The 19,087-nt window shown below is 39.7% G+C and overlaps 1 protein-coding gene across 1 annotated transcript in view; it reads right to left on the minus strand.

The window, feature by feature from the left end:
• PTP4A2 (protein tyrosine phosphatase 4A2) overlaps positions 1-19,087 on the minus strand; it is a 36,741-nt gene that overhangs the window by 5,008 nt on the left and 12,646 nt on the right. The window contains exons 2-4 of the mRNA XM_066375715.1: positions 11,275-11,967; positions 6,873-6,965; positions 1,010-1,140 (exon numbers count right to left, since the gene is read on the minus strand). Of these exons, the coding sequence (XP_066231812.1) occupies positions 1,010-1,140; positions 6,873-6,965; positions 11,275-11,370 (320 nt within the window). The 5' untranslated portion in view covers positions 11,371-11,967. The remainder of the gene's footprint in view (positions 1-1,009; positions 1,141-6,872; positions 6,966-11,274; positions 11,968-19,087) is intronic.

The raw sequence follows: 19,087 nt of genomic DNA on the forward strand, positions 1-19,087 counted from the left end.
CAGGCGCTAGAGTGGCTCTGGTCGTGACAGAGCGACGCCCCGGATGGGCAGAGCATCGCCCCCTGGTGGGTGTGCCGGGTGGATCCCGGTCGGGCGCATGCGGGAGTCTGTCTGACTGCCTCCCCGTTTCCAGCTTCAGAAAAATACAAAAAAAAAAAGTTAAGAACACTACCTTCGCCCTCAAGATAAGGACTGAAACTGAGAAACTACTAAACTATAAAAACCGAAAACAGCAAACAAAAAGACCAAGCAGAAATAAGAGCCTGAGTCACCACTGCCTGCACTAATGTTCTAAGTTAAAGTACATATCATAAATGGACACTTAACCTGCTGTTCATGAGAGTATTACACCACCATTCTGTGTGACGCTTGAGGAAAATGGGTTTTTTTGTTTGTTTTTTAAGATTTTATTTATTCATTATAGAGAGGAGAGAGAGAGAAAGAGAGAGAGAGAGAGAGAGAAGGTGGGGAGGAGCTAGAAGCATCAACTCCCACATGTGCCTCGACCAGGCAAGCCCAGGGCTTTGAACCGGCAACCTCAGCGTTTCCAGGTTGATGCTTCATCCACTGTGCCACTACAGGTCAGGCTTGAGGAAAATCAGGAGTTTAAGGTTCAGCATCTGCTCTCCACCTATTAATTTCTTATTAATCCAAATTTAACCACGTATAGATTTTTTTTAAATTCTGTTGCTCATTTCCAAGACCTGAACCATTGGTTAGTTGAAATGGGAAGAAAAAGAAAACATACTGAATTAAGACTGTATTTTTAGCTCAAAGATAACTACACTAAGTCAGTTTCAAAACAACTTCTGAACCATCACCCACTCAATCTAATATGGCGTCAGAATCAGACAACCAATGAAGAACAAAAGGTGGCTCTGAAAAATCATATACCAGCTTTTGCTTTCATTTTCTTTCAGGCAATTTAATATTTAATGTAATAAATGCAAATTCCTACCAAAGTAAAATATCTGATAATGAATTCACAAATAAAAGGGTAAGAACTTACCTTCCCAATCCCGCAACACAATGCACTGCAACACAGCAACCTGGCTCTTCACGAAATTTGGTTTTTAATAGGTTCAGCCAATCATCCACTATCTGATTAGGGGGTGGCGCGCCATCATCAAATGGCCAATCCTGGAAAGCAAAAAAACATTTACATTAAATTCGTATTTTCTCCAGGATTAACATCCTAATGCCATATAGCTGCATAGTACATAGGGCAGGCCTAAGTGAACTAACTATACCATATATACCTAATTCTTAATAACATATTTCAGTTCACGGCTGAAAAATGATACAAGATCAAAATTCAAGTGTGACAAATAGCTTAGCCTTCCTCAATGAAGTATAAATCAGTGTCTAATTTTATCTTAAGAAAATCTCTTATCAAAGAGATAAGAAACTAGTGTTCCTCAAATATTTTATCTAAACAGATCAGTAAACAGACATAGAGAAAACAGTATTTAAAACCAAGACAAAGTAGCCTGACCAGGCAGTGACACAGTGGATAGAGCATCGGACCGGGATGCAGAGGACCCAGGTTTGAAACCCCAAGGTTGCTGGCTTGAGCACAGGCTCATCTGGCTTGATCGTGAGGTCGCTGGCTTAAGCAGGGAATCATAGACATGGCCCCATGGTCTCTGGCTTGAAGCCCAAGGTTGTTGGTTTGAGCCCAAGGTCACTGGCTTGAGCAAGAAGTCACTTGCTCTGCTGTAGCCTCCGGGTCAAGGAACATATGAGAAAGCAATCAATGAACAAAAAAGGTGCCACAATGAAGAATTGATGCTTCTCATCTCTCTCCCTTCCTGTCTGTCTGTCCCTCTCTCTGTCTAAATAAATAAAACCCAAGACAAAGTAAGAGAAGATACTACACTTGTCAATATGATTTTCAAGTCCACTCTGGCAAAGATGTATACCAACTGGTATACTTATACAATATCTACAAATATCTGTAAGGGTTATCCCCCAAATAATTCTAAGATATGATGTCTTTTCTTTAGAGAAAGGTTCTTTGGTAAGAAATCTCCTGGTCCTGGTCAGCTGGCTCAGTGATAGAGTGTTGGCCTGGCATGCAGATGTCCCTGGTTTGATTCCTGGTCAGGGCACATAGGAGAAATGCCCATCTGCTTCTCCACCCCTCCCTCTCTTACTCCCCCTGTCCCCCTGCAGCCATGGCTGGATGGAGCAAGTCAGCCCCAGCACTGAGGATGGCTCTGTGGCCTCCACCTCAGGCACTAAGAAGAGCTCGGTTGCTGAGCAATGGAGCAACACCCCAGATGGGCAGAGCATCACCCCCCACTGGGCTTGTCAGGTGGATCCCAGTCAGGGTGCATGCAGGAGTCTGACTCTGCCTCCCCTCCTCTCACTGAATTTAAAAAAAAAGAAATCTCCACTAGTTAGCATATCATAACAGAAAGACACTATCATCTTTACACTTATATGTATTTTTTAAAAGCCAAGTACCAAACATTCGTAAAACTCTGCTTAAATTGTACGTATCTCATTTAACAAGCACAGTAACATATAATAGGATCCCTAAGCAAACAGAGACCTTGCTACCTTGCAAGAGATCCTAAGAAACCAAGACAAATCAGTTTTGAAGAAAAGGGAAAGGGGATTCACACTATACATACTCTCTTTTCCATCTAGTTTCAATGACAGAAATGTAAAAACACTGGGATTTTTTTTTTTAATATAAGACTCTTCTAATGAGACTGGATGAGGGCACTTTAAGATACTAGAGGAAGAAAAAGAAAAGTGACAGAGAACTAAATTGATTCTGCACTCATTATTGGCACCACTAGAACACTTCATGGAGCCCATTAGCCATGACAGTACATTATGTTTGATTTGTCAACTACACCCCATAATTAAAGGGCTGTCAGTGTTATCATTATAAATGCCACTACAGTTTAACTGTAAATAGCAGTAAGACCAGTAAGTACTTTAGTTGAGTGCTTACTTCCTCTTATACTCCCTAAAATGCACCTAGTTAACAAATAACATGAAATATGGATCACTTACTCATATAAGCAGTTTCTATTAAAAAAATCATTAAAGTAATAATTTAGAAGTATCTGAATATCCAATTGACATAGCTAAAACCACCTCTGATCTGTAAGTGCATTGGTCAAAGGACTGAAAATTCTTATTTTGAGGATACTCTCTGTCATACAATATCCCAGATCCTCTTCACCTAGCAAAAGTAAATTAACAATCCATCAGAAAAAGAAAGAAATTCTAAGTTTAATTTTAAATGTCCTTGTTTTCTGAAGCTTAAGGTAACCCTTTAATTTTACTATGTAAAATTTTCATAGCTATGTAAAGCAAAAACCTAGATTTAAAGGTCTGGAATAAATCCTGAATCTACCAGCAACTTCTACAAACTAGTTCAAGTTCTTTAGTTTATTCTATTTCATAAAGGTGTTTATCAACATTAATGATTCACATAGACTACGGTCAATCCACAGTTCATTTCCTCATCCTGCCATCTGTCAAAACAAACTGATTTCTCACCTACCCACTGAAGAATATACAGTAGCCCTCCCTTATCCACAGGGTATACGTTCAAGATGCCCAGTGGATGCTTGAAACCACAAATAGTACAAAACCTTATGTATACTATGTTTTGCCTATATAAATAAACTTATGTTAAAGTTTATAAATTAGGCACAGTAAGAGATGAGCAACAATAACTAATAATAAAATAGAACAATTATAATAATGTATTATGTAGACGTTGTGTATCTCTCTCTAATAACTTACATTTTTCAGTCCAAATCTATTCCTGAACCTGTGTAATCATCTCGTTTGGTGTCACTTGTTTCAGGGGATCCCTTGATGAAATGTTCATACAGGCTTGATGTTTTGTGGTGCAACACTCTGCCGTCATCTGGAACATGTTTTCTGTTCATGTCTTCCACCCACAAATTCAATGCACTTACCATGCACTGTAGCTATAACTTTTACAGTCTGAGGTGCAACAGCAAAACTAGCACAAATTTCTTTTTCTGTCTTCAGAATTTCACTGATAGAAGACTCATTCCCATCGTGATTTTAGCAACCTCAGTATGCTTTGTTTTCTTTCCTTATTGAGAACTTTCACCATTTCACTTAAAGGAAGCACCTTACCAGCAGCGGTTCTCAACCTGTGGGTCACAACCCCGGCGGGGGTCGAAAGACCAAAACACAGGGGTCGCCTAAAGCCATCGGAAATACATATTTTATTTAAAAATGTATTGTATAATAAATATGTGTTTTCCGATGGCTTTAGGTGACCCCTGTGTTTTGGTCATTCGACCCCCGCCGGGGTCGCAACCCACAGGTTGAGAACCGCTGCCTTACAGCATCTCTCTGGCATATCCAAAATGCCATTATCACTACTCTTGTGCTTTGGGGCCATTATTGAGTGAAATAAGGGTTACTTGAACACAATCACTGAGATACCATGGTAGTCTAATAGCAGGCAGCATATACAGCATAAATATACTGGACAAAGAAAAGATTCACATCCCGGGTGGGACAAAGTGAGATTTAATCACACTGCTCAGAATGGCGCACAATTTAAAATTTATGAATTATGTCTGGAATTTCCCACTTAATAATTTAAGACCACAGTTGACCCCACAAAGTAACAAACTGTGGAAAGCAAAATTGCAGATAAGGGGAGACCACTTACTCACAGGAAAAAGAATTTCTAATTCAGCCTAACTTCAGAAATTAAAACTTTGGCCTGACCAGGTGGTGGCGCAGTGGATAGAGCATCGGACTGGGATGCAGAAGGACCCAGGTTCGAGACCCCGAGGTCGCCAGCTTCAGCGCGGGCTCATCTGGCTTGAGCAAAGAGCTCACCAGCTTGGACCCAAGGTCGCTGGCTCCAGCAGGGGGTTACTCGGTCTGCTGAAGGCCCGCGGTCAAAGCACATGTGAGAAAGCAATCAATGAACAACTAAGAAGTCGCAACGCGCAACGAGAAACTGATGATTGATGTTTCTCATCTCTCTCCTTTCCTGTCTGTCTGTCCCTGTCTATCTCTGCCTCTGTTAAAAAAAAAAAAAAAAAATTAAAACTTTGTTTTGTTTTAAACACAGGACTACATCAGAAGTTAAAATTTATTTTATTTTATTTTATTTTATTTTATGGATTTTAGCGAGACAGGAAGGGAGGGGGGTAGAGAAATATACAGACACACACACACATACACACGGGAACATCGATCCATTCCTGTATGTGCCCTGACCAGGAATCAAACTGAAAACCTCTGTGCTTTGGGACAAAGTGGTCTAAGTCAGGGGTAGTCAACCTTTTTATACCTACCGCCCACTTTTGTATCTCTGTTAGTAGTAAAATTTTCTAACCACCCACTGGTTCCACAGTAATGGTGATTTATAAAGTAGGGAAGTAACTTTACTTTATAAAATTTATAAAGCAGAGTTACAGCAAGTTAAAGCATATAATAATTATTTACCAAGTACTTTATGTCGAATTTTCGCTAAGTTTGGCAGAATAAATCTTTATAAAACAACTTACTATAGTTAAATCTATCTTTTTATTTATACTTTGGTTGCTGAGCTACCACCCACCATGAAAGCTGGAATGCCCACTAGTGGGCGGTAGGGACCAGGTTGACTACCACTGCTCTAACCAACCAAGCTATCCAGCCATGGCTTGTCTTGTTTTTTTTTTTCTAAACACAGGGCTACATTTTATACATGCTTATACTTATCCCCAGTGATTTCCAGCCAGGAGAACTTAAAGTTATTGAGAAATGAAAATGCAAGCAAACTACCACCATGCCATACTATTCAAATATATTTGAACACATAATATGCTTTAAAAACTTAATGCTTGGCTATTTAGTTTTTCTGTTTTCACCAACATGGAGGTTAGGAAACTTTATGGATCAGAGAGGTGATGACTGCCTTACCCACAGGACATTTATTTTCTTCACATGAACAGCCTTTCCAACTACAGTACTGACCAATGCAATAAAGACTACAGAATGTCTCTCAATAAAAAGCAGGAATAGAACCTTGTAGCCATATCTTTATTATTTTCTTCCTCATAAACTACTTAAAAAAATCTCCAGTTCTCATCATACTTCACTGCCTCCCCACAATGAAATCAAATAGTTCTAAAACACCTAAGACTACAAGGTCATTCCAATCCATGCTCCTGTAATTTAGACTATTTAGGGAAAAGGTATAAAATTTTAGCTAATCTGAGGTTCCTATTCTCTATAATAAAATTGCATATATTACAATTGCTAGAAAGGGTTTTAATTTAAAATAATTCCAATCACTTTTTGTTCAAACAAATCATAAAAGAAATATAATTGCACAAAAGCTTCTTGGAAACCTAAAAAAGTATCAGAAACAATGTTGATAATTCTGGAGCAAGAAGCCTTCTCCTTCTCCCTTATCCTTTTCTCCCACCGTTTTGTCCCCTACAAGTTAACCACAAAATATCAGTAACTAATTTGTACTTGCAAAGTGAAAGAGAATATTTCCATGTGACTTAAGAATGTCAGATGGAAATTACTTCTAGTTAGATTCAAACCAATAGCCTAGAAACAAAAGCCAAATATTGCATTAATTTCCTAGAAAACATCAAAACACAAATTTCCATTTTCTCAAAGTAAGTATTCACTAAATTTTACTTTTTATTGAAAATACCCTGCAAGTAAAGACTTTAAGGGCATAAATGAACAAAACTGCCCATCCAAAAGAATTTAAAGGTTACTATAAACACTGTATTCTCCTAGTATAAGCTCAAAAAGCAAAACTACTGAGTAACAAGTTTTATAAATATCTATGTCTGAAAGGGTACAACTTTTTGTAGTGAAAATTTAAAACACTACACACTCACTAGAACGTGGATTCCTTCTTTTTCAACTGGAGCTTTATCATATGTAGCATCACAAACTCGAACCAAAGTTGTCACTCCATACTTCTTAAGTTCCTTTAAAGAAAAACAAATATAAGGGAATTTGCTTTCAGAATTTGCAACTAAAGCTTTAAAAACTATTATAAATTGAAACAATGGAACATCATTCTTCAAAAAGTATTCTCATTGTGGCAATATATACAATAGACACTCCTGCACTCTCAGTAGAATCATCAAGACTCGCCTTTATAATGAGCAATAGCGTAACACAAAAACTTCAAAAGAACAGGTATACTTTGACCTAGAAATTCCACTTCTGGGAATTTTTACTAATGAAATAATTAAAGATATGCACAAATATTTAGATGCAAGCATATTCAGTACTGTCTGGAATAAAAACCCAGAAACAACATTAATGGTCCAAAACAGGGGAACGGTAAAAAAAAGTATGGGTCATCCACACAGAATACTATGACAACTATAAAAATAATATTAAGGAACTCAAAGACATGGACAAGAGTGTGGTGGTTATGGGGTCGGGGGGAGGAGAGGAAGGGGTTTGGGGGAGGGGAGGGGCACAAAGAAAACCAGTTAGAGAAGGTGACAGAAGACAATTTGACTTTGGGGGATGGGAATGCAGCATAATCAAATGTCAAAATAACCTGGAGATGTTCTCTCTGAATATATGTACCCTGATTCATCAATGTCACCCCATTAAAATTTAAAAAAAATTCATAAAGCTAATGGAAAAAAATAATATTAAGGAGGTTGGGGGAAGACTTTTTAAAAAATATACAGTCTGATCCTGTCTATATGTAGATTTATAACTATATACATATGTGCAGAGAAAAAAACATCTAGAAGTTAAGTATTAACAGTTAAGTGTTTGTGGTTTTTTTGGAGGGGGGGCAGGCAGGCAGGTAGAGAGAGAGATGAGAAGCATCCATTCTTTGTTGCAGCATCTTAGTCGTTCATTGATTACTTTCTCTTACGTGCCTTGATGGGGGGGGGGAGCTACAGCAGAGCAAGTGACCTTTTGCTCTAGCCAGCAACCTTGGGCTTTAAGCCAGGGACCTTTGTGCTCAAGCAAGCGACCATGGGGTCATGTCTATGACCCCGCGCTCAAGCTGGATGAGCCCGCACTCAAGTTGGCGAGCTTGGGGTTTCAAACCAGGGTCTTCAGCATCCCAGGTTGATGCTCTATCCACTACGCCACCACCTAGTCAGGCAACAGTTAAGTTTTTTTGTTTTTGTTTTTTCACAGAGAGAGAGAGTCAGAGAGAGGGATAGATAGGGACAGAAAGACGGGAACGAAGAGAGATGAGAAACATCAATAATTAGTTTTTCGTTCCGACACCTTAGTTGTTCATTGATTGCTTTCTCATATGTGACTTGACCGTGGGCCTTCAACAGACCGAGTAACCCCTTGCTCAAGCCAGCGACCTTGGGTCCAAGCTGGTGAACCTTGCTCAAACCAGATGAGCCCAAGCTCAAGCCGGTGACATCGGGGTCTCGAACCTGGGTCTTCTGCATCCCAGTCTGACGCTCTATCCACTGTGCCACCGCCTGGTCAGGCAACAGTTAATTAAGTATTTTTAAAGTGTCTTTTGCTTATATAATCTTCTGATTTTTATGTAGTAAATATTTACTGCTTTTTTTTTTAAAGAAATGGAAGTTATTTTGAAACTAAGATGAAAAAGTGCTATTATATTACAAAGCCAACTAAAACACAAGTTATAGCCAGAAGCTTTGCTCCTTTAGAAACTTTCCTATTGTAACACCTAATCCAGTGACTACGTATCTTCCAGGTACCACCATCTTTTTATAGTCACAGGATGACAATGACTTTTGCCACGTTTGTAATTTATGGTCAAGGAATCCACAGGCTGAAAATAGTATCACATAATTCAGCCAGGCATAAAGATGACTAAACAACTGAAGGGCACACAAGTCTAGAATCAACTGGTACACTGTGCACACCAAGTTAAGAAGCACAAGGACTTATTAAATAAGTATAAATAAGCAGGAACAGTGATATCTTATAAAAAATGTCCATCATTTAGTTATCTAAAGAATAAAGTATTTTAATTGCTAAAAGACTTATTTTCATAGAAAGACGTGTGTGTGTGTAACAGAGACAGAGAGACAGAGACAGGCAGGAAAGGAGAGAGATGAGAAGCATCAATTCTTCGTTGCAGCTCCTTAGTCTCCTTAGTTGTTCATTGATTGCTTTCTCATATGTGCCTTGACGGGGGGGGGGGGGGGGGGCTACAGCAGAGCGAGTGACCCCTTGCTCAAGCCAGCAACCTTGTGATCAAGCCAGCAACCCTGGGCTTTAAGCCAGTGACCCCGCACTCAAGCCGAATGAGACCAAGCTCAAGCCCATGACCTCGGAGTTTCAAACCTGGGTCCTCTGCATCCCAGTTCAATGCTCTATCCACTGTGCCACCACCTGGTCAGGCCAGAAAGACTTTCTTATAAAACATGTTCAGGAAAGTTGTTAAGTATCACACTAAGTTAGGAATTTTAAGAAATTTCAAAATACAAATAAAATCCCCTAGAAATGAACTTCATAGTAGCCATTCATTGAAAGATTATGGTAGAATTTGTGACCGTAAGCAAGCCAAACCTCTTTTGAACTCAGTTTTGCCATCTGAGGAATGAGAAGGATGGATTTAGAATCTCTAAGAAGTATATCCAGACCTCTAAGTCTACTGCACAAAATACATCAATAGAAATTATACTGACTAAACCACCAAGGAATGACTAAAAAACTTACATTGAAACGTTTGTTGGACAGTGCTTCCCCTCTACTACTACCAATAAAAATAAATGAGGGATGTGACAAAAATGCTATCTATAATACATTTCCTTCCCCCTAAGTTTCTGAACCCTTGTAAATGATGGTTATTATTACAAATAGTTTCGGGGTAGCATTTCATCAGAAGTAATTAGAATATATGAGGCAAATATTTAAAGCAGACATAGGTTTTTTAAGATTCTTCCTGACCAAGCAGTGGCACAGTGGATAGAGCATCAACCTGGGATGCAGAGGACCCTGGTTCGATACCCCTAGGTCGCTGGCTTGAGCACGGGCTCATCCAGCTTGAGCGCAGGCTCACCAGCTTGAGCACAGGGTTACTGGCTTAAACGTGGGATCATAGACATGACCCCCAAGGTTGCCTGCTTGAAGCCCAAGGTCACTGGCTTGAGCAAAGGGTCACTGGCTCAGCTAGAGCCCTCTACCACCCCATCAAGGCACATATGAGAAATCAATGAACTAAAGATGCCACAACATAGAACTGATGCTCTCATATCTCTCCCTTCCTGTCTGTCCCTCCATCCACCCCCTCTCAAAAAAAGAAAAAAATTTACTGATTGATTTTACAGTGAAGGAGAGAAAGAAGTATCAACTTATAGTTGCCTCACTTTAGTTGTTCATTGCTTGCTTGTCATATGTGCCTTGACTGGGCAAGCCCAGGGCTCCGAACCAGCAACCTTAGCATTCCAGGTTGACATGCTATCCACTGCACCACCGCAAGCCAAGCAATGTGGGTCTTAGCAGCAGAGACACTTCTACCATGTACTGTATGCCTTCAGAAAAATTACTAAAGCACTCTGAATTTCAGTTTCTTCATCTGTAAGAGGGAGATAATAACAGTGCCTATATCTCACAAGGTTACTATGAGGTGTAAATGATACACTGCATAAAACTATTTAGTGTAATGCTAGGTACAAAGTGTTCAATAAATGTTAATTATTTTTATTATTGAAAGTATGATAAAAAAAAAACTGCTTATAATGTAGAAAGGATAGAAGAAAAAAAACACAGTACTAGATAATCTCCAAGGTCTCCATAAATTCCATAAATGTTCTTTTAAAAATGTTACAATTACCTGACCAGGCAGTGGCACAGTGGCTAGAGTGTCGGACTGGGATGCAGAGAACCCAGGTTTGAAACCCCGAGGTCACCGGCTTGAGCACGGGCTCATCTGGTTTGAGCAAGGCTCACCAGCTTGGACCTTAGGTCGCTGGCTTGAGCAAGGGGTCACTCAGTCTGCTGTAGCCCCCTGGTCAAGGCATATGAGAAAGCAATCAATGAAAAACTAAGGTGTCTCAATGAAGAATTGATGCTTCTTATCTCTCTCCCTTCCTGTCTGTCTGTCCCTATCTGTCCCTCTCTCTGTCTCTCTCACACACACAAAAAAAAAATGTTATAATTAATCCAACCCATTTTCAAAAAACGATTGGTAGGATGACCATCCAATATTCCAATCACAGAAATAAATGGCTTTGTGGTAAGAAATTTCTATATAATGGTGTTAATTTTTATGAGATTTTACCTAAACATCAATCCCAAAAGTATACCGTGCTATAATCTTACCTCTGTGAACTTGTTGAGGGTAGCATTGGTAGGGTTGTGAGTTATCAGAAAACGCATGTTCTCATAGGAGATCTCCACAGGGGCTGGACGGTTCATTATGGCAAATAAAAAGTGTGAGCGTGCGTGTGTGAGTGTGACAGGGGAAATGGGAGGGGTCAATAAATCTTGAAATGTTTCACAGCAGAAAACATTAAAAAGACCACTAAAATGCCTATTATCGATCAGTGTTTTCTCTATTCAACTTGTTTATTCTTTAAGAAGCTTCTCTCTTCAGGATAAGCAGAAATATTTAGAATCCACTTGAATCCAAATTCAACTTAGGCCTCAATGTCTGCAGATGGATACCTTCAGACTCCAAAAAAAAAAATCCAGCTATATACGAAACTTAAGCAGCCTTTACTACATTTAGGCACTAGTGAGACAAGTTAAAAGTGTAGGTCACTTTCCACTTTTGTTTACTTGATGTTTTATTTTACTGGAGTCATTAAAAGAAATATGCTTGCAATAAAAAAAAAAAAAGCCAACTATTTCTGAGGCCAGTCTCGGTGTCCGGAGTCTTCAAGGCAATGTTAATTATGGCACATAGAACCCCCAAGCTCACTTGTCAGCAAAAACGCTGTGCTGAGCCTGGCAGAAGTCTGCCCTCACGCTCAGAATCGCCATAAATGTGCAACGTATATTCCAACGAAAAACCTAGAAGAGAAAAGCATAAGTAGAATGAACCAGAGGTTGATAGCATCATAAACACAATGCTCAAAGTCAAGAACACATTCTTTATGAACTGAAAGACATCTGAAATGTCACCAATTCTAAATTATTGCCATCTATAAAGAATAGGACAGAAGTGTATACCAAGAGTTTTAAAAGCCAGAGATTCAAAAATCAAGGATGTCTTTCTTTTTTTCAAAACAGGATTCAAGAAGTAAAGTTTCTGTGCTAACAAGATTATTTTTAACTCAAGTCATTTTTAAATGATTAAAAAATCCTCAAAGAAGTCTTCCCTCTGCCCTAGCCGATAGCTCAGATGATTCGAGTGTCATCCTGGTACAATATGCAACGGTTGCTAGATCAATCCCCGGTCAGGATATATACAGAAACAGACTGATGTTTCTGTTTCTGTCTCTCTCTCTGTGTCCCTTTCTTTCTCTCTAAAATCAATAAATTTAAAGAAAAAGAACTGTGTTGCTTGAAAAAGAAATCTCTCCATGGATTCTTCATAAAGTTCACAGTAATCTTCTTTTTCTGCTTTAATGGTTATGTTTTTCACATATACTCTTTGCTTAAAATAAAGATATATTTGTAAATGGATGGAGGATATTTACCAAAATTCCACTTTGAGGATTTAATTCTTTCTATCCAAAGTATATGCATTGGCCCCCAATTAGGATACACTAGTCCATTTAAAAAGCACTTCTTTCAAAAAATTATCCTCTTTGCCTGACCAGGCAGTGGTGCAGTGGATAGAGCGTCGGACTGGGATGCGGAAGACCCAGGTTCGAGACCCCGAGGTCGCCAGCTTGAGCGCGGGCTCATCTGGTTTGAGTGAAAGCTCACCAGCTTAAGCCCAAGGTTGCTGGCTCGAGCAAGGAGTTACTCAGCCTGCTGAAGGCCCACGGTCAAGGCACATATGAGAAAGCAATCAATGAACAACTAAGGTGTTGCAACGCGCAATGAAAAACTAATGATTGATGCTTCTCATCTCTCCGTTCCTGTCTGTCTATCCCTCTCTCTGACTCTCTGTCTCTGTAAAAAAAAAAAAAATTATCTTCTTTTCCTCACAACTCTGAGTAGTTGTTACTACCTATGAGGAATGAAGAAAGAAAATCAGAAAAATGAAGTGACTTGTCTAAGGTGAATGAATTAGTTGAGACCAAATTCTACCCTAAGTCCTCTGTTACTTCCATGTTTTCTTCCAATGTACCAAAATGCCAGCTGACTCAACCAATGTGTAAACCCATCCTCTCATTTTCTAGTCCAGTTTACCTTTTTTACTATTTTGCATATCACTGTCTCAGAAGTACAAGAGCATTTAAAGGTCAATGATTCACACCGCATTCTCTTGCCCAAAAATCAATCCCTACCAAACACAAGGCAAGAAAGAGAAGTGGCAGAATTTTTTTTTAAGATTTTATTTATTCATTATAGAGAGGGAAGAGAGAGAGAGAGAGAGAAGGGGGAGGAGCAGGAAGCATCAACTCCCATATGTGCCTTGACCAGGCAAGCCCAGGGTTTTGAACTGGCAACCTCAGCGTTTCCAGGTCGACACTTTATCCACTGCGCCACCACAGGTCAGGCAAAAGTGGCAGAATTTTAACATTATTTTAGGTCTGCTGCTTCGAAACACCATAATCTTTATAGCTAGCCCACTCACAATGTCAACATAATCATAATTTCCTCTAGAAATAGAGACAAAGTCAAGTTCTTTCACTTGCCTCTTTCATAAGCCCCCAATAAATGCTTGTTTAGAAATCTCTCAAAAAGGTAATTGTGAGGCCCTGGCCAGTTGGCTCAGTGGTAGAGCGTCAGCCTGGTGTGCAGAAGTCCCGGGTTCGATTCCCGGCCAGGGCACACAGGAGAAGCACCCACCTGCTTCTCCACCCCTCCCCCTCTCCTTCCTCTCTGTCTCTCTCTTCCCCTCCCGCAGCAAGGCTCCATTGGAGCAAAGATGGCCCGGGCGCTGGGGATGGCTCCTTGGCCTCTGCCCCAGGTGCTAGAGTGGCTCTGGTTGCAACAGAGCGACGCCCCGGAGGGGCAGAGCATCGCCCCCTGGTGGGCAGAGCATCGCCCCCTGGTGGACGTGCCGAGTGGATCCCGGTCGGGCGCATGCGGGAGTCTGTCTGTCTCTCCTCGTGTCCAGCTTCAGAAAATTACAAAAAAACAAAACAAAACAAAAAAACCCCACTTAAAATGTAAAAGCTGTTCTGCCCATGTTATTTTCTAGTGATCTACTAAACTCAGTACCTGAAAGAGCTTATGAATAAACTCTAATTCACCATTAAAAAAAAAAAAAAAAGGTAATTGTGATCAGACAGTAAAGATAATGACTATACGTAGAACCATTTTTCAGGGAGAAACTGAAATGCAGATTAATAAGAACCTGGGCTTACAAACTTTCAAATCTATTCATCTATCTTCAAGTCTCCTTTTTATGATATTCTTATGTCATTTTATTTTGTAAGTTACAAACTTGTGATATTATCACCATAGACACAAACACAAAACTAAAACATTTCTAAAATATGAAAGACAGATAAGAAATTCTAAATGGAATTCTAAGACCTTCAATACCTCAGCAGAATGAGGTATCTACTACAGTAAAAACATAAGACTTGCCTGACCAGGCGGTGGCACAGTGGATGGAGCGTCGGACTGGGATGCGGAAGGACCCAGGTTCGAGACTCCGAGGTCGCCAGCTTGAGTGTGGGCTCATCTGGCTTTAGCAAAAAGCTCGCCAGCTTGGACCCAAGGTCGCTGGCTCCAGCAAGGAGTTACTCGGTCTGCTGAAGGCCCCCAGTCAAGGCACATATGAGAAAGCAATCAATGAACAACTAAGGTGTCGCAAAAAAAGACTGATAATTGATGCTTCTCATCTCTCTCCATTCCTGTCTGTCTGTCCCTAACTATCCCTCTCTCTGATTCTCTCTCTGTCCCTGTAAAAACAAAACAAAACATAAGACTTCTACACTCAAACTAAGAAAAACAAAAATACACACCACCACTCTTCCTAATTCATAATTCTAACTACAACTCCAAAACATATCCACCTTAGATTACACATTTCATAGAGTACTCCCTGTAGTCAAAGAATTTTAAAGCTAGAAGAAACTTTGAAATCAACTACTCTTGACCTTAAAAAAAGAAAAAAAAAAAGATGATGTTTGGAATCCAGAGAGGTTAAAATGACTTAATTTAATTAAGATCACATTACTAATCAGTAGATCAAGGACAAGAGCCTAGGTCTCCTAACTCCCTATTTACTTTTCCTTCAATTTTGACTAATGGAAGTACCTACATATTTAAGTCATAATCTTTTTCATGGAAGGGTGACTTTTCAAATATTTGCTTGGATGTTCATCAGCAACTCTGTGACCTTATAATAAGGCGAGACAAGATTAATAAGGTAACTACTCAAAGAATAATGATTTGCATCAGTGCAGAGAAAAACACAAGGAAATTCTAACCTATTTGAATCTCTTTATGATGTTATCGCAGCTAATTTGTGTGTCAGCTGAGCAAAGGCACTGAAAGACCAGCATTGTAGTGATGGCCAGGCTTAAAAAGTTACAGCTCCAGCATTAAGTTTTCTACTTAGTCTCCAGTGTTTGTCTGCACAGCAAACAGAGCAAGCTTTATCCCATCTTATTCTTCCAAGCTCGTTCTTTTTTTAGATTTCATTTATTCACTTTTAGAGAGAGAGTGGGGAGAGAGAGAGAGAGAAAAGAGATAGAGAGAGAAAAGAGATAGAGAAAAGAGATAGAGAAAAGAGAACAGGGGGAGGAGCAGGAAGCATCAAGTCCCATATGTGCCTTGACCAGGCAAGCCTGGGGTTTTGAACCCACGACCTCAGCATTCCAGGTCGACGCTTTTTCCACTGCGCCACCACGGGTCAGGCTCCATGCTCATTTTTGAAGGACCACTTCCAGGCATAAGGATAACTTGTTATTAGATTTTCAATTCTTAACACCACACTGAGATCCCCAGCAAAAGAACACCAAGAAACAGTATGTTCTATCAATGTTAACAGATACATGATGAAAGCAAGCTTCTGCTCCTTCCCCCTCCCCAAAGAGGTTTAACTACACGTCAACAGTTAAATGTTCTTGCACCTGTCAATTCAGATAACTAATTTAATTCCTGCAACACGCAGAAGAATGCAAAGCAGTCTGTAAAAAATCATAAACAATGTACCACAGCTGGAAAGTACTCAAGAGTTAAGAACCTTATATTTTAGCATCAACTCAGCACCTGCACACCTTACAGAAAAACCTTCTTATAAATTACTCTGACTTTAATCCTGCGCTATTAAGTAAAAACTAATTCCTGCTTTTTTTTAAAAAACCTTAATTTAAAAAATTTTTTTAAAGATTTTATTGATTTTAGAGGATAGAGAGAGAGAGAAAGAAAGAAAGAGAGAGAGAGAGAGAGAGAGAGAAAGAAAGAGAGAGAGAAAGGTGGGGTAGGAGCAGAAAGCATCAGCTCATAGTAGTTGCTTCTCAAATGTGCTTTGACTGAGCAAGCCGGAGGCTTCAAACCTGCAACCTCAACGTTCCAAGTCAAGGCTTTATCCACTGTGCCACCACAGGTTTGGCAAAAAACCCTTGACTTTTTGAAAATTTATTGATTTTAGAAAGGGGGAAGAGAGAAAGAGAAACATCATTTTGTTGCTCCACTTATTTATGCATGCATTGGTTGATGTGTTTATGTGCCCTGACTAAGGATCAAACCTGAAACCTTGGCGTATCAGGACAATGTTCTAAAGAACTGAGCTATTATCCAGCAAGGATGATTCTTGCTTTAATTTACGGGTGATGGAAGAGACTGGTTTACTTGACATATAATAGTGGCCAAATTCAAATATGCATCCAAATATTCTACTTTTAATTTTATCTTTTATGGAACCTAACTTTTAAAATGTTGAATTTGAGACATGTCTATTTTTAACAAAAGAATATAACTTCACTGAGGATTAGAAAAAATAGTTTGTGACAAAAAATCCTTTTAAATTAAGGAGGGGAAGGAGGAAGGGAAGGGAAAAAAAGGAAAATGGAAAGGAGGCTGGAAGAACAAGTAAACAGAGGCCTATGAAGCTAAGAGAGTGCACTGCCGGTAAGATTAAGTCAATTAACACAGCAGAAGACTTAAAACTTTGAAGAGTCCGTTAATTAGAGTTTAAACGTCTACTGTCAATACTCTACTGCTAATCTCGACCTAGATGAGAATCAAAAATCAAAATGCATGAAATAATACAATATCCATCATTTAATCATGGCTTTTTTTTTCCCCTGAAGTGAGAAGCGGGGAGGCTGACACAAAACTCCTGCATGCGCCTGACCAGGATCCACCGGCATGCCCACTAGTGGGTGATGCTCTAACCCATTGCTCAGTTGCAACCAGAGCCATTCTAGCACCTGAGGCGGAGGCCACAGAGCCATCTTCAGCGCCCGGGCCAACTCTGCTCCAATGGAGCCTTGGCTGCAGGAGAGGAAGAGAAATAGAGAAAAAGGAGAGGGAGAAGGGTGGAGAAAGAGATGGGCGCCTCTCCTGTGTGCCCTGGCCAGGAATCAAACCTGGGACTTCCACACGCCAGGCCAACACTCTACCACTGAGCCAACCAGCCAGGGCATCATGGCACATTCTTATAAGGGAAAACTATGCAGAAGTTAAAAAGGACAAAATAGATTTATATGAACTCTTATGGAAAAATGGTTAAAAGACACTAATAAGTGAAAAGAACAAGGTATGTAACAGTATATATAGAAATATTTGTATCAGATATGCTTTCATACACATGAACTATCTGGAAAATTATAAAGATAAGAGTTGTAATAGTGGTTGCCTGGGAGCTAAAAGTCAGGAATATGATTTACTTTCATTATAATACATACCTTTTGAACCATTTTCATTTTTTTCCATGTACATATGTTACCTTAATTTTTTTAATTCTAGGGTGATAAAGAACCTATGATTTACAATTTAATTATATTCTTAAAAATGCTATAACCGTGGGATTACAAAAAGCCTCAAGAGGACTACTACCTGTTCCAGGCAGGCCTACACCTATGTAATTCCAGGAAGAGTGTTCTTCTTTATCAAAGGTACTAAATTATTGAGTAATATTTCAATCCTGCTTTGGCAACTGTAATTCTAAGTTCAATTATAAATATGGAGAATTCAAGGGCATGAAGAAATCAGCCCTATTTACTATAACCCAAACTTACTGGGTATCCTTTTTTTTTTTTTTTAATTTTTTTATTTATTTATTCATTTTTAGAGAAGACAGAGAGAGGGAGAGAGAGAGACACAGGGAGAGAGAGAACGGGAGAGGAGCTGGAAGCATCAACTCCCATATGTGCCTTGACCAGGCAAGCCCAGGGTTTCAAACCGGCAACCTCAGCATTTCCAGGTCGACACTTTATCCACTGCGCCACCTCAGGTCAGGCTACTGGGTATCCTTTTAAAAAATCCTGTCAATCACCTGACCAGGCAGTGGCTCAGTGGATGGAGCGTCGGACTGGGATGCGGAAGGACCCAGGTTCGAGACCCCGGGGTTGCCAGCTTGAGCGTGGGCTCATCTGGCTTAAGCAAAAAGCTCACTAGCATGGACCCAAGGTCACTGGCTCGAGCAAGGGGTTACTCAGTCTGCTGAGGGCCCGCGGTCATGGCACATATGAGAAAGCAATCAATGAACAACTAAGGTGTCACAACGAAAAACTAATGATTGATGCTTCTCATCTCTCTCTGTTCCTGTCTGTCTGTCCCTATCTATCCCTCTATCTGACTCTCTCTCTCTGTCCCTGTAAAAAAATTTAAAAAATTTTAAAAATAAAAATCCTGTCAATCTATTCACATCAAGCTTTCCACTGAGAAGCCACCTCTATCTCCAAATTAAAGTAAATAATACAGTAAACCCTCTAATTTGATGGGTTATGGCAGTATTCACCAAATTAAAATAGCATATAATATAAATGCAAAACAAAGTGTTCTAGATTTAAGAAAACAGAATCTAAAATCAAAGGTCTGACAAACAAGCATACATGTACTGTGTTACTTAACCAGAAATTCTACAGGAAGTCATGCAAATTTGAGTTAGCTT

This window comes from Saccopteryx leptura, chromosome 3 (assembly GCF_036850995.1).
Source record: "Saccopteryx leptura isolate mSacLep1 chromosome 3, mSacLep1_pri_phased_curated, whole genome shotgun sequence".
In the NCBI taxonomy this organism is placed as follows: domain Eukaryota; kingdom Metazoa; phylum Chordata; class Mammalia; order Chiroptera; family Emballonuridae; genus Saccopteryx; species Saccopteryx leptura.